This window comes from Pempheris klunzingeri, chromosome 6, assembly GCF_042242105.1.
Source record: "Pempheris klunzingeri isolate RE-2024b chromosome 6, fPemKlu1.hap1, whole genome shotgun sequence".
NCBI lineage: Eukaryota > Metazoa > Chordata > Actinopteri > Acropomatiformes > Pempheridae > Pempheris > Pempheris klunzingeri.
The window spans coordinates 19,851,433-19,873,938 of NC_092017.1; the positions used below are offsets into that span (position 1 = coordinate 19,851,433).

Genomic DNA, 22,506 nt, shown 5'->3' on the forward strand with positions numbered 1-22,506 from the left:
TTTTCAGATTTGGACATCTATAAATCCTGCACTGATAAGATGTCACACAATGAAATGGTTTACTTAGGAACAGATTTCAAACAGCTTTCCATGGTAGTTTTAAGGGTGATTAGATCACTCAGCTTTTTTAAATACAATAGTTGCATATTTAGCTGCTGGCATCAGTCAGGCAGCAGCTCTGTTATAATCTAATTTCTTTTTTAAAGCTGTCATTCCTAATATTAAAAATCCCATTTACTCGCCATCTGCACAACACAATTGGGATTAAGTACTTAGCGTTTACAGTATACAACATTGAATTAAATCTTTTGCAGCAGTACAGAGTTTGTACTGAAAAATTGCCTCATCATGACAACACTCTTACTGGTATCAGCGAGTTCCTAAAATCTGTGCTGGTATTAGAGTTGCCAAAATCTTTGCAGCGTAGTGATTTATAACAATATCAGGCTAACACAGGATACTGATACTAAACTGATTGGTTTTATAGGTAGCACAATCAAAGCAGACATATAATTTGGCTGATTTTGAGTATAAAAAGGATGGCAAATCTCTGCTGAATTGATGTAGGTTATCCACTAATCCAGACAGTAAATGTTTACTCAAAAACAAGCACAAGATATTATAAATACATAATAAGCAAATATAGAGTTTCATACAGTATTCACATCATGGTAATATTGTCTAGGTCAATATTTTTGTCCAACAATCCAAATGTATCGCACTGTGCCTGGCATCAGCCAGTACATGGTGCTCTAAGCCAAATTCACTTTTTTGGTTTGAAAAAAGTGAATTTGTTGCATCCCTCCACATTCAAATCTTTAATCCATGTAAACCAGTGCAGTTGCTTCTGGGAAACTGAGCTCAGGATGGGACTCTGCACCACCCAGCACACGTGCATTATGGGTAGTGTAGAAACTGAGGAGACACACAAGCACTTTATCCAAAACAAGAAAACCAGGATACACACAGGCACAGAGATGGGTGCACCGTAACACTGAGTTCATTTATTGCTGGTTGGAACGTTTTTATTTCAGTGATTAGTGAGTTTAAAGGTTATTTTCTTACCAGCATCTTCATTCTGCACATTTCCACAATATCTTTAGGAAGTTACAAATGAGACAAAATAGGAACTCATGGATCCTACCTCTGGGGTGTATTTATGTTTTATGACATAATATAGTCATTACAGCATCTGTCAAATCATTTTAATGACAGATCATCATTTCTATCAACACTTAAACCATTTCTGTGTTTTGTATTGTGTATGATACATGCGAATTTAGGAATATCAACCCAAAAAAAGCACAGTTACACAGATTAGTCTTTGGTGAGGGTTTTAGTTGGGGTCAGTTATCCCTGGAGCCTGATGTGGAGTAATAATTCACACATCCTTCAGATTTTGGGTTGAAAAGTGCCCTTAAGTGTGTTCCTGCTCCAGCCATCATATTTTCCTTTGTATAACTCTTTGGACAGGTGTCTTGTCCCCTACATAACAAGACATAGTGGTGAATCATCTCTGTCTGGATAAAAAGCAACAATAGCACAAGTCACCTGGAGCACCCTCGGGAAGAGTATTATTATTAATGTAGTTGCTTTTCTACAACGCACTGCATTAAAGCATTATATTTAAATTATTTTATTTAATTATTCTATAAAAGTGAGCGTCAAATAGACCTTCCCCTGGCAGTTGCTACACTGAACTTACACCACACTTGGCATGTAAAGCTGCACACATGACATAAGCTTGCAAACCAGGTGTTTAAAATGTACACAAAGTTTTTAATGCAGAACAATTAGAAAAACAGGCTAATAAATGGAGTTTAATCGAATCGCTAAATTTTAGCCATGGCCTAAAGTATACAGCTGGAAACTGCAAAACTAAAGACAGAGGCTAAACATGTATATCAGAATTATACATAGTATTTAAAAAGGGAGCTGTAAAGACCTAATGCTCCTTCAACATGTAAACACTCATCGCTGACCAAACAATGGTAGAATTATTAGCATGACTGCTTGAATTTTGCAGGCATGTTCACTAGCTTTGCGGGCTAATTAGCTTCTAATTCATAAGGTATGATTCCAGCTAGGGTGACCAAATAGAGTGTATAGCTATCATAAAATGTGATAAATTACATTGGAATCCACATAAAATAAATAAATGCTGGTACACAGCTCTCCTTAAGTGTGTGGAAAATTACATCTATTATGATAAATATCTCATTTTGAAAAGAAAACTGTTTACATTCAGGCCTATCCAGGTAACAGGGACTCCTTTGATAGTGCACTGTGAGAGTGGAGATGATTTGGTGCTTGTGGGTTACAGTGAATCATTCAAACTATTTTTATATGGTAAAATACAGCAGTCATTAAATTAAATTCATTTGAATTTCAAAAGTACGAGGGTAGTTGATTTTACAGTTTATCACCAGTTTGATTACAATATTAGATTTTTTCTGTGTGATTTTTCCTGTTTAGTGGGTCACCTTAAATGCACTAGTGGTTGTTAGTCAAACATATGCTTGATACTCATTGCATACCTACACTTGAAGTTAATCAGTTTCGTCAGACTGTTGATTGTCATGAAGGGAGTTGGAAAAATTGCGTCCTTTTCCTACTTTGTGGCAGTGAAAAGGTGTAAATGTTTGATTTTGCATGCCATCGTCGTATAAAAGATGATCTAGGTCTTATGTGTATTACTAATTATAATATCGACATCATGGCTGGATACTGTTTTGATACCGGTCCTGGTACTATAAGTTCACCACCAGCTATAAAAAATATGTTTTGTTACTTTTTATCTAATGGGTTAGCCGTATTCTGTGAAATTCAGTTTTTTTCATCCATCATTGGTGCTAAGCACTCATTGCTGTAGTTTTCCTTAAATGCACCTCTCCGTGATCACCTGTCAGTCGTACAGTATGAGTGGTACTGACTTTATCACAGCAAATGGAGAAGCTTTCATGTTGGGTGTGGTCTGTTGTAATTGTGACCACATGAATCTGTGATATAGTGTTGTACAGTATACAATAAAGTAGACTGTGAATATAATATTATATATATATATATATATATATATATATATATATATATAAAGATGGACGACATGACCAACATCCTCCCCAAAAGTGAAGCCAAAATATCTCAATCGCCCCCTGGTGGCTGGTAACATTACAGACCAGAAAGCCCTTGCCCTCCAAGTTAGCAGATGGGACATGAGCTAAAACAAAGCACAAAAATCAAAAGTAAACAGCTGATAATTTTTCCCAAAAATGATTCCTATCATTTAAGGTAGCTCTTATCATGCTGATGTATGATCAGGTGTTAATTTTTCTTATCAGTTTGGTTATTTGATACTATAAAAAAGGGTTCCAGCAACATGATTGACAGCGACTGAGTCGGGCGGGACCTCAATACCATGACTCCAGTCCTGATCACTAGTTCCCAGACTCTGGCACCAAATGACATCGCTAGCACAATACGGCGGAGCTCGTCTCTGGGATAATTTGGCTTCATACTTGTGTAGGAGGAGGAAGTGGAGATGTGCCGTCCATCTTTATATACAGTCCATGGCTGAATTGCACAGGCTGTGGACAGAGCGTACCACAAACACTAGATGGTGGTGCAAGCTGCACTTTTAACTTGTGTGTAGTTACTGTTTAAAGCAAAGAAGGAAAATTTTTAAATTTCGGTTAGATGTTCATGCTGTTTTATAATAGCCAGAGCTTGTGGACAAGCGGTACTACACCCCTCTGTGTAGAAATTAGGACTCAGTAACAGTGGTGTAGTCTACAACCAAATAGGAGGGTGCACGTCTGGCATGTGAAACCAAATCATAAGTCTTTTTTTCTTTACTTTTTGCTCACTGACCAGATTAATTTAAGTTAAATTAAGGTTAAATCAAGTCAAGTAAATCAAAATTGTGTATTTAAAAAAAAACAAACTTGTTCTACATATCCCAGTTAATTTTGTAGCAGGAATAAAAAAAGATGTATGAAGCTTATATGTGCACAAACAGACTACACTCCTGCTCTGTGGGGTTTAGATTTAAAGCATAGCATTTGCACACAAGTATCTCCTGTGAGGTGGAGATACTACGACTGTCTTCATGTACATCCACCCTGTTACTGAAGCAGGTGACCATGTGGTGGTGCTAAATAAGGACAAGTTGCTGATGAGATTGACATGTCGTAGCACTGTTAACGCACTAATACGAGTTTTCAAAAAGTACTTTGTCTGTCTCTTTAACGAGATGACCACTTAGTAGTGTTAAGTTCTGTAAAGTCAGACAACTTTGTAATTGTATGTGCACACTTTGGTCTTTTTCTGTTGTTACTGTCAGTTTTTGTAACTTTATTGTTTTATCGTTGTGCAGACAAAAATGAAAGAGAGATACCGAAAACAGATTTCAAAATAATTACTGTTTCGTGAGAGAATAATTGGTGTTTCATATCATAAAATGTGTGTCATGATGTACTTTCAGCTGCAATCATGTTAAGTAGCTTTCTGTCAGAGTAATTTTTTATCTCCTAGTAGCTAATTAACAACCATTTCCATGATTACCATTTGCTGTTGTATACTAATAGAATTATACACAGCTGTAGAAAATGTTGTGTTGAAAAAAAAATCAAAAAAAAATCTTACAAGCAGATCAAAGTTTTACTTCAACAAATATTTATCTAAAAAAAGGTACCCAGGTACAAACTAGCTAGCCTGTTTACCTTTCAACATCATAAATACCATGTTTAAGCCTAAATTGAAGGAGACATAAGAAAGTGCGATTTAGATGTTTATTTTTAGGCTTCTGTTATCTTTATTTTAATTTACCACTTAACCACTGTGGCAGTTAAATCCATTAAACCTCCCATGAAGGAGGTTTAAAATCAACAACCAAACGTTTTGTGCTAGATGCGGTTTTATTGATTTGTGGCATGGAAGATCTAATCATCCTAACTAGTGTACGGTTTAGTAATAACAGCTATAAACCTTTGTTTTGGATGCCTTTAGGACGGACTTTCCAACTGTGGCTTGTTAATTAAGTCTGCTTACTCCGGCTGATGAGATTAATTGAAGGACTTCTTGTTGCGAGACGCACAAATGACTGAATGACAGCAGTGTGATTTAAAGAAAAGAGAATAACCATGTTAGTCTGGTTCTGTCACATAAAGAAATGATGCCAGTTTTAGTGGTAATAATGCCAGGTTTAATTCCTAGAAGGGGAATATGTTCCTCCTCCCTGGAAATTAAGTTCATATTGGACGGTTCTGCAAGACATGATTCACGTCAATGTCAATGATCAGCAACAGTGCAGGAAGTAATGTGGCACTTAGGAAGAGAAGCAGAGGGTACAGGTGTGGAAGCTGGGAATGTGAATGTGTATGTAACAGAGGTAAATCTGATGTTGGTGGTCGTCTTACAGAGATGGTTATGTTTGGTACAAGGTTGGTTATGGTTAAGTGACGGAAAAGATTATGTAGGTGCAATATAACAGAGCTGCAATGACTAGTCGATTAATTAATTAATTGGTCAATTGACCGAAAACTGATCAGGAACTAGTTTTGATTGCTTTTTAAAGCAAATATTCCTAAGATTTGATTGTTTCAGGTTCTTAAATGTGAAAAATTGCTGCTTTTATTGGCTTTGCATTATAATAAATTGAATATTTTGGGCATTTGGACCATTTGTCAGACAAACCAAGACGTGTGATGAGGTCACCTTGAGCTCTAGGACATTGTGATTGATATTTGTCACCGTCTTCTTATGTTTTAAACACCAAGAGATTGTTTGAAGAAATAATAGGCAGATTACTGTTAGTAGCGCCGTACAATATCAGAGGGTTTTGCTTAAGTTTATGTGTGAGATTAAGTTTAGTGAGCATAGGCCTGGTTATGTTAATGAAAGGTTTGGTGTGGTCATGGGTAGAGCAAAGAGGAGGGAGGTTGGTTAGTAACTGATATTTGCATTCACGCAGTGCTCGGCTGCCATTCAATGGTTCGTCTCTCTCTATACCTCTCTAAACCGTCTTCCATGCCATAAACAATGTGGGATAAAGCAGTAACATTCGTCAAGCAGAAAACTATTTTTGGGAGATTGGTTTGTTTTCCATCTCAGTAAGATGGAAAGATCATCATTAACTTTTTTTTTTTTAAATGTTTGAAATCCAGTGTGCATACGATCAAATACCTCTACTTGTCTCTGCCTCGCATTAAACTTGTAGTACTTGTTAAAATGATGTAACTTTAACTTTCATTTTTTCCAACGTGGCTGTATGGATTTAGCTGCCCTTTGTTAATAGCCTACTGCTGTGAGAAAATACTGGTATTGTAAATGTTTATTTACTGTATTGATTATGCAATAACATTCAGCTTTTTTGAACTAGCTTGTGTTTCCTTTAGAAGCCATGTCTGAGGAAAATTGATGGTTTCAAATATTTTTGTTGGTGTAAAACCTGACTTTATCCACTTCAGAACATCATTGTTCATGTATGCACTTTCAGATCCCCGAATAAATTTGAGATGATGGTTTAATGAATTGCTGTGAGTACCATTTCATAACCTGAGGACTTCAACACTTTTCCTTAGCGGTGGCGTATGGACAAAGGCAACAGGCCTGGATTAACAAAGTAGAAACAAGTATACATGATAAATACCGTTTGTTGTCTGTGTGTACATGATAAGTCCAGAGCAAAGCTGCTAGATTACACATTACAAACACCATGCACCGTACTAAAGTACCACATACTGTGGCTTTACAAACATAGTCAAAGTATTTACTGCACATAGACTTACTGAAAGCAATAACATTCAGCTTTCTTGAAATAGCTTGTTATCTTGATAAATAATAAAAGATTTTATCTGAATGTTTTTTTTCTCCTATGTCCTTTTTTTGTGTGTGTCACATTATTTCACCAATTAAAAAAAAAAAAGACAAGAAATAGCTTATGTTTCCTTTAGGAGTCATACCAGAGGAAAATCAATGGTTTAACACATTTTTGTTGGTGTTAAAACACCACAGAACTTCATTATGCATTAATGCACTACCAAATACTGAAGACACCACGTACTGTACCACAGTATGCATAGTTTTTAACAGGATGTAACAGATTCAAAGCATTTACTGCACATAGATTTAATGTATGCATGCAGTAGTAAGGACTCCCTTACAAAACCTCAATGGGATTTATATAATAATATAAAAATAATACTGCCAAGAGTATGGTTTAAACACAGCAGATTACTGTGTATTCTATCAACAACGTGTAGTTAGTAGTACTGTGAATACAAGAAGCACTGTGGGTCACACTGTGGATGGATGGACATCCATAGGCACACCACTGGCCTAAGTGTCAAACCTAGAGAAACAACAATGAGATGATGCCTACTGATGGCTGCAGCCCACCACTAATTCAGCACCTAGAACAGCCGCTGCTCCAGTTTACAGCAATAAGTTAGTTAGCAACCGGCTACCAAACAGAAAACTACCTGCAACATGTACAAACAGCACAGAGTCAGCAGAGTCTTACCTTCATAGGAGCTTCTTCAGTGCAAACTGTGATAAAAGAAGAACTCAGCAGGTCATTAGACAATCACACAGTTCAGAGTCATAGAAAAAAGTTCCTCAGCTTTTACCTGAGATGGCTCCATGTAGGTAGAGTAGTGTACCCTGGCTGGTAATGGGAAATACTCCTTTCCTCTGATGTAGTTTTATTCCAGATGTGGCAGGACTACAGTAAGAGTCCACAGCTGCTCCTCACCCTGATGTTGAAAGCCGGGATGAAATTGAGGAGTTGTCATTCGCCATTTTCATGGTAGCGTGGAGCTGCTGCTCACCGCGCTTCTTCACGGCCTCCTGGCCCGCCGAGAACCGTCAGCACCGCCCGGTGGTGATAGCTTGTCTGTAGCCGACTCCCACTCCTGCACACAGCTGCTGGCCACCGGAGGTCGTCCCTGTCCCAGTGTTTTCACCTGAATTAGCTGAAATCTTCATTTCCAGCTCCGGTGTTGAAACGTTAGCTAACTAGGTTAACTAAGCTAATGTTGACGGTACTTAGTTAACTAACCGTCAGACATTTCTGTGTTAGTAAAGCTGCTTATTCGGCTAACAAGCGGCAGAGCAGGTCAGTTAAAGTAAATAAGTAGAAAGAAAAGTAACGAAATCCCAATTTGCAGGTACATCGACTTAATCCCAACAGAGACACCCAAAATTCAAAATGGCGCAGCATTTCTTCCTGGCTCTCCTCAACGGTTTTCCTCACAAATGTTGTATTTCATCAGTTTTTCTGAAACCTTGAACCATGATCCCGGGGTTTTGTGTCCTCACTCTTAGTGAAATAAATTTATAATATTCTACTGGTTTGTAATTTTTAAGCATCTCATCATTTTAACAGAAAAAAAGTTATTTCTTGTTAACGTTTAAAAACTACAGTTCCCATAAGGCTTTGATAGATAGATATTGTTTATTGATCCCTCAGTGGGGAAAGTTTGCTGTTACAGCAGCTCAAGGGGACAGACAAAAGCACACAGTTAAAGAAATAGAAAATTAAATAAACATAATATATACAGAGGAAAAACCTATATACACAAAGAAACATTATGTACACAATCAATCTCAATTTCAGAAACATCTGTGAGTCTCTGACCCTAATGAATATTTCTAATTTCATTAGACATTAGCTTAGATGTTTGTACAGCCTGTTGTGCTCCAACCAGAGGGAGGGCAATCACAATTATATTATGTAATTCAGGTGGAGTTTCTTTTCTTGTGAATCATTCATATTTGACACATATACTAAAACCTTATTCTCCACCACTAAACTGCTCTATAAAACCCACATTTTGCGCAGCAATATTCTATTTAACTCCGGAGTGGATATCTGTCGAATATCCAACTTAAACTAACTTCGCCGCGGTGGGTTTTTATTTATTTATTTATTTATTTTTACTGCTGGAAGCTGGAGTGTCCGAGGATCCCTGAAGGCGGCAGCAGTCGGTCACACCTGGTGTTAATGAGCGGACTGATGAGGAGGAGCAGCTCTTCTCCTCTCTCCTCTCCTCTTTCCTCTCAGCAGACATGAAGCTGTCCGGACTGCTGGCTGTGTTTTTATTCCTCTGCGCTGGGCAGAGGAGCTCCGGGATGTCTCACCCCAAACCCTCCTGCCGGTACCCTCCGTCTCAGTGGTGCCGGTCCCTGGAGATAGCTATAGCCTGCAAGGTGAGTAGAAATAACTCACTGGAGTCCACAGGCCCGGTGGACTACATGGGGTCACAGCAGAAACAATTGGACAGAAACAAAGATGAAAGGCCTCAAAAGATTAGAACCTTTTTTTTTTTTGGTATTTTATAATAATGTGGAGGCTAAATAAAAGCTGAAAAGAGAGTAAGTAATATTGATGATATAGTAGACATGTAAAGTGTTTTATACTGATGAATTCTGTTGTAAAAGAGGAAAAATCTGCCAAATACTAAGAGTTTTGTTCCATTTCTGACTTCCATTGTGGTCTTCTTTATTTCTGGTCCCTCTGCAGGCGTTTTGAGATTTCTTTCTAGTGAGAACACTTTTCATTTCGTTGTCTGTTAATTTTTTTTCATGCAAAAGTAAATTTTCTTCAAGAAGGCCAGAAGGGAATGATGATTTCTATCAAGTAGAAATAATGAGAACCACCTTTTTGTTATTATTCTTATTCTTATTCTTATTGAGCATCTTTGTTCCAAACAGGAAAATCTGAGTTCAGTGGAGTTCAATGTCTTCCCCTGTCTGGGTTTAAATTGGAGTCATGCTTCAGAAATTGAACACCAGTGGTTCTTCATGTGACGGAGCAGCAGCTTCGGGCCAAATCACACAAACATTTGATCAGTTTAAAGATGAGTGGAGCTGGAAAATAAAGCGTACAGTTGGTTGTACTTTAAATACTGAGCTACAAGGTTTATAATGATGCTTTTATTGACTTTAATCAGGTGTAATACTGCAAGTTAAAGTTTTTACTCTGTTCAATTGTAGTGTATAAAATGCCCAAACAGGGTTCATATGTGTCAGTTTACCACAAGGACCTTTTTAACTCTTCTTTAAACTGATAATTCAGAGAGCGAAAACAAAAGTTACAGAAAGCTTTTTGTTTGCCGTGTAGGTTCAGAAGCAGTGTATGGAGCTGAATGCTACCAGACCAAACCAGTCGGTCCCTCCAGTGTCCGTCACTCTGTACTATGAGAGCCTGTGTCCAGCCTGCAGAGTCTTCATCACCCAGCAGCTCTTCCCCACCTGGACCATACTGCAGGACATCATGACCGTCACTCTGGTCCCCTACGGGAACGCCAAGGTACGCTGATCCTCCTCCTCCTCCTCCTCCTCTGCATTAACGGAGAAGATTTCATGACAGATTTCTGACCCTCATCGTTCTCTTGTAGGAGCTCCCGTTGCCCAATTCTCCCTTTGCCTGCCAGCACGGAGTTCCTGAATGCCGAGGGAACATGATCGAGGTTTGTGTGCTTCATACCTGCACTGCAGCTCTGTCAGTCAGTTAATGGAGAAACACGCCGACTTTATCCTGATTGATCTGTTCCTCAGGCCTGCATCATCCATTTGACGGGGCACTCAGCATTTCACATCATCCACTGCATGGAGTCGGCTGCAGATGTCCTCAACGCTGCCCAGCCTGTGAGTACAGCAGCGCACAGTTTAGACCACAGTTTTGGTAAATACGCTTTCTGGTTTGGGTGAAGTGGAATTTTATTTTGTAATCTGGAGTTAATAATCCAGGAAATGGCTCGACAAACCATCAAATATTCTGGTGTGGAGATGAATTAAAGCTTCAGCTCTTATTATCTTTAGTATTTCTCTGTCATCGATATGATTTAATTGACTTAATTAGAAGCTGCGTGGTTTTAATCAGATTTGAGTGAACAAACAACCCACCAGCTGTCATCAGATGCTGCTGAAAATAAGTTTTCAGGCCTTTTTTAAAGTTTATTTTCAAGTCAAATGTTTCTTCGGGGCCAGAGTGTAAAACTTATAAACCTCAGATGCCTTTTTTATATTTGAATTGGAAAGAATTAACAGTGATAAGACCTGTCGTGTTTCAGGATTTAGAAATGGATAAAATCCCCCAAGACTCTGGCTTTGTTGATGCTCTGTCCTGTTGTCTCAGTGTCTCCAGCTGCATGCGCCCTCGGTCTCCTGGTCCACTGTCGACTCCTGCGTGAACGGAGGTCTGGGATACCAGCTGATGCACGCCAACGCTGTCATGACCAGAGCTCTGAGCCCCGCCCACACACACGTCCCCTGGGTCACCTTCAACGGGGTAAAACTCGGGTGGCATGGAGCGTTCTGTTTCAGACCTGTCTTCTGCTTTTCTTAACTAAAATTACAGAATTTTATCTGAAACAATTACAACCATTTGACAGAAGGTTTGTACTTCTGCACACTCTGTTTTGGCTTTTGTTCAAATTATAGTGGTGGAGGAATTATTCGAATCGTTTCGAGTAAAAGTGCCAGTAAAATAAAAAACCAAAAACAAATGTTAAGTAAACTGTTAGGATCTGTATCTGATTTTCAACTAATTAAGTTACTATCTGCTGATTATATTCTCCTTTTAATCGATTGGTTTGTAAAAATCTAAAAATATTGAGTAATGTGTCTAAATTGAGCAGAGCTAAAAGTGACGGCTTCACATTTGTGAGCCTGAAACTTAAATGATTAAACTGTCCTGAGTGCAGGTGAAAAGGGGGACAAATTTGAAAAGCAAAGAAGGAACTTGACTCACTATATAAATGTCCTGCGTGTAGTTTCATGTATAGCATCAAGAGGTCAAAGAATGAAGTTGATATGTTGCTGGTGGTGAAGTTCTGCAACGCTGACTGACGATCACAAACTGTTTTTTCAGGAATACACAGAAGAGAACGAGGACAAGGCGATGTCGTCCCTCTTACATTTGGTCTGCCAACTATACAAGGTGAGAACTTATTTCAAATCTTCACAAACATCTTGACATAATACTTAGAAAAAGATTGTTTATTCTACATATTAGTCCATTTGTACAGTGCAGAACTAAAAAGCAGAGGTGTGTCTTGTCTGTCGGTTGCATCTGTGAGTGAAGTGATTGTTTCTTGCTTTTCTGGGATGTGACTAAATCTATATTTGTGTTGTGGTGTTGTCTTGCAGGGGGTGAAGCCTCCAGCCTGCACCGGAGCCCCAGTCAAACTGGACCGAAGCTTCTGCTGAACACAACAAAAACAACTGTACACCGTTCGCTACCTGCAGGAAAACAGTTAATCATACAGCAACATACATAATGTACCAAATAACACTGACATGTTTGTCTGAGAGTCGTTGTAGTCGATGAGGACGTGAAATTAGAAATGGAATAAACCTTACAAGTAGCTCTTGATTGATGTTAATTCCATCTGTGTTTTATAGAGTCGATCTAATAAAAAAAACACTCAGTCTGATAAATCTCCATATAATTTATTGGCATTTTCCACTTAAAACACCCTGAACTCCCGAGACTCTTTTGGCTTAAAATGAGAAACAAAAATATAGTTATTTTCTTTGACAAAAACATTGGAGTGGCAGATGTATACGTACTTGTAAAGTATACTCGATTTTTAGGCTCCAGAACATAAAATCAAATGTCCTATGTTACAGTACTTTGTCTCCACAGACACATTTGAAGAATAAATATCTTTTATAGAAGTTTGCACGACACAGAGGCTGAGAAGACGAGAGGGCGTGAACATTAATGGTGGCGGTATCAGCGCAACACAATAACAGAGCGGGAGCAGGGAGTCTGCTGCTCGTCAGTACATTTAACACTGTATGGCACTGATGTCTTCCTGTAAAGAGCCACAGGGCTGCGTTTAACATGCCGATACGTCGTTTAGATCAGTGAGCGACAAACTGAAAACTGTCGGTACTTTTGAAATCAGTCGTTAAATGTTTTAAATCCACATTAATCCCACATGATGAAAATGCCATGCTGAACACGGAAAGTGATGTTTTCTTTCTTAAAGTTTGAGGATTATTTTATTTTTCTGAAAACATAGTGGGTGGTTCAAACAAATCTTAGACATCTTAATATTTTTAAGCGTTATACATCCATCACATCGACCCGTCTGAGCTTTGTTACCTATTGCAGTAAAAATCTTAACTAACTTGGGGAGATGTGCTCTTTAACCAGCGTTCACTGTAACTGCGCACCAGTAATCTAAATTATTGGGCCAACACCAAAGTGATATGGGTGGAAAATAAGTTTCTACTGCATACACTATGAGATATTTGGTACCAAGACACAAAGCTTGGAAAAGAGGAAGCTAATTATGTAGTTACAGATTAAAGAGACTAAAAGTTTAAATCCCTGCTAGTCTGCAATTTCCTTTACTCGAATAACTCAATGACAGATCAGCTGTTTTCAGTAGTTTGATGTCACTTGGCTCTGATGTTTCCTTTAGGCAAGTGTTAACCTTTCATGGCCTTAGAGATAACCTCTCAGAATAACCTACATGTTATGCTGCTGATGAGGGTTAGATGGCATTTTCATTGTGGAGTTCTGACGGACTTTGACACTTGAAAATGTGTCTTTTATACATCTAGAATACTCTCATTTATCATTTTCACAAGAAAGTAATATTTACTCTGTGAAAATGACTGCACATATATTAAGTGCTTGAGGACAGCACCAGAGTATTGCTCCTGTGGCTCTCTGGAAATTAGAAACTTCCTCACTTTTCCCAAACTGTAGATCAAACGACACTCTGAGGCTCAGCATGTTAAAAACAGCAGAATGGTCCTTTACCAATAGGCTCCGACCAGTCATATCACATGTACAGCTGATCAATAAAGCTTACTAGCTGAGTTAATTAAATACTGATAGACTAGTGTTTTCTACGACTGACCAGGAAGTGCATCATATCTTGTGTAGTGCTTGTCGGCTTCCTGGTCGTTCTACCTCGGTGACGGCGACAAACACTGATCTAGACTGGACGTGTACTCGGTACAGAAAGAGTCATGAACTCCTGAAACTACACACATTCTCAAGTCTCAGCTATCTGGTTAGAAAAGGGCAGAACAGACTGATAATAAGTCGCACAAAATCTAATAAATTGTCTGCTTTAAATACTGTTAACATGTATCATCCGTAAAAACTAACACTATAAAGTCAATGACTTCGATACAATCATCAGGTTAAAATCTCTAGTGTAAAAATGTACAGCATCGTAGGCTGGCAGGTGTTTGTGTGTTTTCAAACACTTATGGCACACAGTTATCCCAGTCGAGCACTATCTACTAAATAAGACTGATAACCTGATGGGACACAATCTGTTTAGTTTGAACTACAGGCCATTCATTTCTGTCAGGGACTCCTTCAACTGTGCTCTTTGTGATCTCTACGTGGGCGGGAAAATAACACAGTGGATTTATAAGGCCCTCACTGTGGGTCGTTTTAAATACAGTATGTTTAAAATAAGAAACAGGCTTTTACCTGTGGCTGAACTCCTGTAAAAAGCTTCTACATCTGTTTATCAGTGCTGTGCTCCTGTCAGTCTGTGGGCACAAATACGCTGAAAGTTACCAACATCATATTGATTTGTAGGCGAGGCTGAGCAAGTCATAGCTGGGATCACTTTATCCATTCACAGCATCAGTTCCCTAATGTTAAACTGTGGATAAAAGAGTTCAAACAGAGGCATCAGGACTCAGAGAAAGACTTTAAGAAAAGCTGCTGAATGCAGCTGTGAGGATGAACAACATTTTCAGACCCAGTCTACGACCAATTAAAGTGTTTGAGTCTCTCAGCTCAGCATCTTCCTCTAAAGACTCACTTTTAGCTTGTGGCTTAACTGTATTTTATCTTGTTTATATTGAACGTTTTGGATCTAGTTACTTGTGCTAATTATTTGTAATCTATTTGTAAAGCACTTTGTTTTAGAAAGGTGCTATATCAGATATATACAGTTCATCATTATTATTATTATTATTATTATTAGAGAAAACATGGCAGTTATAAATTTGCCTTGAAGAGGGAGGTGCAGCCCAGGTGCATTTGTTGTGCCTGTATCTGGTACTGAAGGGGTCATCGCTTTGCACAGAGCTCTTTTCCAGATATTATTTGTGACCCAAACTATTAGCTTTTTTTTTTTTTTTACTGATCAACAAATAAAAACTTTGAACTCAAAAGTCAAGAAACTGAGGTGCAAATACTTTTCTCACCAAACAGAGGGAGTCTTATAAATCCAACATTATCTGACCACCAGGAGGGTGTGAATTTTGCTGTTGGCCATCAAATCATCTGTTGAGGAGTTTGTTTTATGAATCAACCAACTTGTTAGTTTCCTGCCCAGCTTTCTGGTACGTCGAGCCAGACGTCCTGCACTGTGCCTGTGTGAGCAGTAGGCCTACAGTGGGTGAAGCCCTTTGTGAGACTGGATAGAAGAGCTGAAGGGCAGAGACGGTAAAGTGCTACTGCGGACCGGAGGCACCCTGATAAAAAATGCTTTTCAAGCACATAAACACAGACAAGACCAGCAAATGTACACCGACAGAACTTGGTAAGTTAAAAAAAGAATCAAAGCCTAAAACAATGACACCGTTTAAAATCATCTCAGGTAAAAAAATAAACTAATTATACAGGTGGTGTCTTTTGTATTTTCAAACAGGCGAGACTGCGGTACAGTCTCCTTCAGTGTTCAATCTCTGTGATGCTACAAGCTGGTTTAAATACATATTTGATTGCTTCAGTTGCCAAATTTTCTATTAAAGGGTTTTAATTGACTGTAGAGACACGCAGGTTAAAGAAAGTCTCAGTCGTCTCCGGTTTGGAGGTAAATCAAACAGGAAAGACAGTTTGGGGTTGGGGGTCGGGACATGGGGACCCACTACATCCGTGCTACATTAGATTTATGTTTCTCTTCATACCCTGAGGTTTAGGTCCATCGATTTTCTCGCTGCTAATCTACATCCTGTATTTGGTAAAATGATTCAACTCTCACACCATTCTTAAACAAAGAAGTCATACTCACTTATTCCGACTGAAATGCGGTAATTTCATTTCCTAAATTAAAACTATGGTGCAAAATAATTTCCAAGACCCTGTCGAACCACAGCGATCCTCATTCGCTGCTCATGTCTGAATGTCACAAACAGTTATTTTGGAGGAAGACATTTCCTTTATCGTTTGTTCTTGTTAGCTTACACCCATTGGCTCCACTCTTCTTCCCAGGTGAAATGCAGCAGTCTTTGTCTGGGACTCTCCGAGCTGAAGCTACAACAAAGCAGGACGGGACACGAGGGCCAATCAGGCACCCACCAAAGAGGCTGAAATGATTCTTCTTGTTAAAATATAAAATAAAGCAGAGGGGGAACGTCCCTCTGTTCTCCAGAGAGGGTGTCTCCAGTGTAAAGGGACTGTAGTGATTTTACAGACTTTATTGGTAAAGGCCTGCCCTGCCTCCGTCTCTGTACATCCAGCACTCGTGTCTCTCAGGGCGGGGCAGGCGGGGCAGGTTGTGCTGGTTGTTACGTGCCCACACGCACGCAGGCCACGCCGTCGCCCTCCTGGCTCAGTTCTCTGTCCCTGTCGGCGCCCTCCCGTCCCGGGGAGGCCAGCGTCCTGTGGGGGAGGGGGCTCCGCACCGACATGGCAGCCAGACTCAGGGTCCGAGACGGGTGTGGCGATGGGGGGCGGTACCTGCTGCTGCGGGGGTCTGGGGACAAAGAGGGGGAGGAGGAAGAGTCCTGGTGCCGCTCTCCGCCCAACTGGGACTCCTCCTCTAGGGGGCTCTCCAGGTCAGACTCCAACTCCTCCTCATCCTCCTCCTCTTCCTCCAGAGTGAGTTCAAACTGGAACTTGTCTGCTCCTCCTCCTCCTCCTCCTCCTCCTGAAGGGACAACCCCTCCTGCTCCCACAGCCTCCCCTCCTGGCCCCACCTCTGCATGGTGCTCCTCGGGGCTGGAGGGCGACGGGCTGCGGGGGATCATGCTCTGGTACCACTCCCTGTTGTCCTCCAGCGTGTCCAGGATGTCCTGGGCGTCAGGGTGCACCAAGTCCGCCCACGTCTCCCACAGAGGGTGGACAATGTAGTCGATAAACCCCACCTGGGTACAGAAATAACATTAATCGTGACGAAAATATAAACGTAGTAAGTAAGATATGTAAAACTAAACAAAAGGCGCAAACAGATGAGGTGACCTGGATCATAAATCACATCTGCAGTGACAGCTTCAGGTAGGATGTGTGTGTGTTAACGTGACGTTGGTATGCACATGTACGCTGCCATGAAACCCAAACAGGCAGCAGATGTCAAACCCAGATTACTGATAAAAAAAAAACACTGATATAGGGAGCCATGTTTGCTGCTGAAGTCACAAACAGGCAACAAGTCAAAACTGATGCTGAATTTCACATTGAGACGCATTTGAGTTTGGAATCAGATTTTTGAGAGTTTTACATCTGATTTAGAAACATTAATTCATGTCTGTTTGCTGTCTTTGCATTACAAAATGATAATCTGCCTAATATACAACACATGAGCTGTGTGTGTTCTCTAAATTAAATGCTTGATATATTAAGTAGCAACATGGCACTGGACAAACTAGCAGCCTTCGTGCTCTTTAATGTTAACCTGGATGTTGAAAAGCATCTTTAAACTCCTTGAGGTTTTCTCAGTCAGTCTGCGTTACCTGGTTTTTCTCTATGGAGGCGTTGTGTTTGTCACACATGGGGCTGATCTCCATGCCCTTGTCCCGCTCTCGGTCTCCCTGGGTGAAGAACTCCACCATGATGCGGTCCGTCCACTGCCGATAAAGCTCCAGCGGTTTGGTTGGGTTACTCAGGTCGGCACAGTGGACCATGTTCTGCAGAACCTGGAGGAGACGCTCAGTCAGACCCACACTTTCAAAACCTCCCCAACAATTAGAAAAAACTAAACTGCCACTCCTGATTCTGCCTGTAACAGACCAACAGACAGCTCAGCTCTGTGCAGGTGTAATGACTGCTACGTGTCCAGCAGGCTGCAGCACTTTCACACTGAATGAACACAAAAAACAGCTGTTCAGTTTATTATGAAGCAACAGATCAGTGTGGAAACATGCTGCTGCCAGTGTGAACTACTTTTTATTTACTGCTCACTCTTGAGTGTTTTAGCCTAAACCAATTTAATGTTTCTGACTGACGAATGAATATGAATATCTGCTCTTTGTCATACTAAATATAAGAGACTTTAGAGAAATGTGCAATATATGGAGGAATAATGTTAATAATCATTGTCAAGTGTTAGCAGGAGCTACAAGATTTATAATTATTGTGCAGTATAAATAAATTCTAGTATTCTGTACTTTTAAGTACTGCAAGTTTTTCAGTATTCTGTAGGGGTGACTCTGAATAGTCCACGATTTGATCTAAGGAGCCTGATTCGACTGTCAAATCGTCACAGTGGCATGGACAGAACGGGTTTGCTGAATGTCTGATTAACAGAGAGTTGTTGGAGATATTAACGCTGCTGGTCTCCAGACTACAACATTATCAACATGAAAAATGTGCCCACATTTTTACTTCCACGTGTATTTAGTATCATTGTAATCAGAGCGTCTAAGCTGGACAAATGCTCCTAGTTGTGTATTTGTCAAAGAAGCTCCTGGTGTTTTCAGCTGGGAAAAAAACTCTTTGCTGGACATGCGTCTGTCTGTCTGTCTGTCTGTCTGTCTGTCTGTCTGTCTGTCTGTCTGTCTGTCGATCTCCTCTGTTCTGTTTCACTACTACTGACAATGCTGTACCTACACACGCTTCAGACATTATTGCATGACCTGATATCATATTATATATTTAAAATGCATCCAAAAATACCCAAACAAACCATTTGTGGAGGCATTTTGATGAGCAAAACAACAAAAAGAACAATGATGGTAAAGACTTGGCTAATCAGATTCGACAATGTAAACTCTTAGTTGAGGACACCCGTAATATTCTGACGTTCGGACGTTCTTCACCTGAATGCGGTCGGAGTAGTTGTCTAGCAGCAGGACACCCAGACTGGTCACCTTCTTGGTCTCCACCATCGTCTTCATATCCGCCAAGAAGTTCATGTGTTTGGACATATCTGTGGCGAGCACCTGATGAAGACGACAGCCGCACAAACAGAGATTGAACACATTTTAATGAAATGATGTTTCTTGTTTCCTGTACTGCTAAAGGTATATTTTAGTATCTTCGAAATGTTGTGAGTGAGACACTCTGTCGTCTTTTCATCACAATTTATCAACTTACTTACTTTATTTTCATTTGATAGGGCCGATGCAACTTAACATTGCTCCAATACAGAGCATGAAACTAATGTGCTATTACTAATTTTCAGCTCTTGTCCCTAGTTGGTCTTTTACATGTGCAGTGTAGTTAAAATACCACAGCAAAGAGTTTGAGTTGCCAAATCTGATTCTGAAAAGAAGACGCACTCCGGTATCATCTTTCAGCTTCACTGCAGCAGTCTGAGTGCGGTTTGGCACGGGATCACTGTCCTCAGGTTTTTTATTCTAACTGACCATAACTCACATGTGAAACACCAGCAACAGCTGAACTACGACACCCCGGTCTACATCATCTCTTTTACTGGTCTGAGGTCATTCAGTAACTTTCTTTTTAAATTACAGCATTTTAAAACACACTCCACACAAACAAAACAAAAACTCTTATGGACCTTTTTTTATTACTATAGATGCAGGTTGCATGATCTGGCCAATTGATGTGATAAACACTTGTATACACGTTTCTGCTGTTTTGTGTGAGTTGCCTCTTTCTCAACAGTCTCTGACTTTCCCCTTTTATTCGTTCGATTCAGCTGAAGACGAAAAAAGAAGCTGTAACTGAACATCAGCTATAACTGTCTGTTTTGTGATTATATTTTTCCAGCAGCCTTTTCAAAGCAGGTTGTGTCCAGATACATGAAGCTGCTGTACCAGCAGGCTTTTACTGTACACAAACTCCAGTGAACCATGAACAAAGCATGATGAAACAAAACACACTGTGATGCAGGTACATAACAGCTGAAGATGATATCACCATGCCATGTAAAAAGTGCAGCGGTCTCACCATGTCGATCACCATCTTGCGGAGGGAGTCTCTCTGTTTCTTGCTGAGGTTTTGGAAGATGTCACAGTTGTCCTCTTGGAGCAGTTTGAAGCCGACGGCGAGGTGGTGATTCTCCAGCACAGAGGCATCGTTGTACATCAACGCTAGCTCTGAACCTGCAGAGATGTAGGTTGAAATTGTTGAAATCGTATAACAGAACACCTCAAACATAATACAGTGTTCTGAATCAGTACAAAAGGTAGCCCAGTGTGAATACGTACGACCCTGTCTCATACTGTCTGGTTTAGCCATATTGGATGGATTTAGCATCATTTCAGACTAGTCTGGCAAATATTTGTAGCTAAATTTATTGGGAAACCTCTGACAACTTTTGAAAAAAACTTTTACAACAAAACATGTCATAATAAACAATCAAATCTAAACTAACAAATCGTATTTTTCACTGAGACAGGCAACTTGAGTAGCATCATTGTGGATTCTACGTAATGACGCAGTTTCGTCTTTACATAATCGCATCACAGCATCATTTAGCAGCTTTTAGCAACAAATCAACCTGCTTGTACCAACGTCCCCTGAAAATTCGTTGGCAGCACTGGACCCAACTCAGGTGCAGCTTCAGTAAAAAGAGACAGACATGCTCCTGATCACTGAGGCACACAGAAAATCTGACTGTTTTTAATTATTTTCTAGTATCTGAAAAATGTCCTGGAAGTTCTCTGTTTCTACAGTTTGAAAACTGCTTCAAACTGTCAAGTTTACATTTTTAGATCCTTAAAATGTACTGAGATAATCTGTAATTTATAATATTTATTTCAATACAATAATGAATCTGCATTTTTCTTAGTTTAGAAATAAAGAGGAACCTACTGGTGTTTATAAGGAACTGGTTGGTGACTCCGGGGTGGTCGACGTCATGGATGGCACTGGCAAACAGAACAGCCATGATCTCCAGGTCCGTGAACACCGCCTGCGATCAACAAAGAACAGAAAACACAGCGGACGCTGGTGTTATATTGTAACTGTGATTCATCCTGAACAAAAAACTGTATGTCCTGACCAGAACAAGAGCCCTGGAGCTGTTCACGATTACTGACTAGCTGCATCCCAAAATGTATGAAAAGTATAATTTTCAAAGTAACCAGAGGAATTTCCTCAGCTCACCTCTAAAGCAGGAGTGGACAGGAGGACGTGGGTGGACTGCACCACATCAGCTGCATGAATGTTGTTGTGATAAGCCACGTCTGCATGGTAGTGGTCCTCCAAGGTCATCATTAAGGTGATGAAGGTGTCGATTGGGATTTTAAAGGTTTTAAGAAGGTCTCGCTCCTGCCAGGGTGAGGAGGAAGAGGAGGGAATCAGAGTCACATCAACCACAAGTAACAGTTTTTTAAAGTCTGCCTGAAACCAGCAGATCCTTTTGGTGTTCTTAATCATTATTTTCACTCTCACATCTGTTGGTTTTGGTCATGTTATCTGTCTCCATGCCTGTATTAGAGTGTCGTATTATATGTTTTATCCTTGGAAAGCCTTACCAGACATAAGGGCTAAAAATGTAGCTATGGCTAGAAGTCCTACATACAATACACTACTTCAGTTTCATTTTATTTAAATGGGACAGTGCTAACATGTAGCATCTCTGTCAAACAAATAATAAATAAAATACATAACTAATTTTTATCCCTATATTTTTTTTTAATTATTTATGATTTACATTGAAATGAGACAACTTGCACCTTTAAAATGTAACAAACTGAGCTCATAACTTTTAAGTGTCTTCTATGAAGTGAAGCATCCTCGTACCTGGAAGACGGAGTACATGACCACCGTCAGAGGGCGGTTTCCAGAAAATTCGGCTATCTTGAATATATCCAAACCCCAACGATTAATGTCCTCGATCTCCTGGAGGAGTAAAACATAAAAGCTATAGGACTCAGTGTCTCAGTGCATGTGTTTCTGTGTGTGTGTGTGTGTGTGGACCCACTTTGGCCAGGAGGATCTCGTGTGGTGTGCTGACTCCAAAGCGAGGGATGCAGGCGGATGCTAAGCTCGGGCTCTGAGTGGCCTTTTTCACACCACTGATCTGTGACATCGGCCTCTTCTTCTTCTCCTTCTCCTTAGGAGGTGGAGACAGGATCTCCACGTCATGTTGTTTCTCTGCAGCGTGGACAAACACACACAGAGGCACACTGTTAAACATACACGTCTATCTTCAAGTAATTCTTCAACCATTCTTTGTCAGAATCAAGCTGGTTTCCACACGCATTCAATAACTGAGATAAATACAGCAAAGTTAGAGTTAGAGTCAAAACATACGTCGACAGAATTTGCACATGTTGCTCATATGTTATGAGATATAATCATTATGAGATTCTGCTTCTATGCGGAATAAGACTCTTAGCGATGAAATATATTCTAGACTGTAACCCTATTGATAACACAAA

At 40.0% G+C, this 22,506-nt stretch overlaps 2 protein-coding genes across 5 annotated transcripts in view; one reads left to right on the plus strand and one right to left on the minus strand.

Moving 5' to 3' along the window:
• The first annotated feature begins 9,033 nt into the window (after nt 1-9,033).
• On the plus strand, nt 9,034-12,303 carry ifi30b (IFI30 lysosomal thiol reductase b). Its single transcript, XM_070832888.1, has 7 exons — nt 9,034-9,207; nt 10,121-10,309; nt 10,398-10,469; nt 10,558-10,647; nt 11,138-11,290; nt 11,873-11,941; nt 12,151-12,303. The coding sequence occupies exons 1-7, from the start codon at nt 9,067-9,069 to the stop codon at nt 12,208-12,210; spliced, it is 774 nt and encodes a 257-aa protein (XP_070688989.1). The 5' UTR covers nt 9,034-9,066; the 3' UTR covers nt 12,211-12,303.
• A 31-nt stretch (nt 12,304-12,334) lies between these two features.
• The window catches only part of LOC139203207 (3',5'-cyclic-AMP phosphodiesterase 4C-like), a 96,155-nt gene continuing 85,983 nt past the window's right edge, over nt 12,335-22,506 (minus strand). For all 4 annotated transcript variants that reach the window (XM_070832889.1, XM_070832893.1, XM_070832891.1 and 1 more), the window contains 8 exons: nt 22,047-22,219; nt 21,866-21,964; nt 21,227-21,391; nt 20,933-21,032; nt 20,066-20,220; nt 18,970-19,092; nt 17,665-17,847; nt 12,335-17,079 (listed from right to left, as the gene is read on the minus strand). In XM_070832889.1, the coding sequence (XP_070688990.1) occupies nt 16,501-17,079; nt 17,665-17,847; nt 18,970-19,092; nt 20,066-20,220; nt 20,933-21,032; nt 21,227-21,391; nt 21,866-21,964; nt 22,047-22,219 (1,577 nt within the window). In that variant the 3' untranslated portion in view covers nt 12,335-16,500. The remainder of the gene's footprint in view (nt 17,080-17,664; nt 17,848-18,969; nt 19,093-20,065; nt 20,221-20,932; nt 21,033-21,226; nt 21,392-21,865; nt 21,965-22,046; nt 22,220-22,506) is intronic.

Bases quoted from the DNA above. Each gene is read 5' to 3' on its own strand.
- ifi30b (XM_070832888.1), top strand. From the start codon at position 9,067: ATGAAGCTGTCCGGACTGCTGGCTGTGTTTTTATTCCTCTGCGCTGGG. The intron at 10,310-10,397 runs GTACGCTGATCC...GTTCTCTTGTAG, and splicing joins TCCCCTACGGGAACGCCAAG to GAGCTCCCGTTGCCCAATTC. The intron at 10,470-10,557 runs GTTTGTGTGCTT...TCTGTTCCTCAG, and splicing joins GCCGAGGGAACATGATCGAG to GCCTGCATCATCCATTTGAC.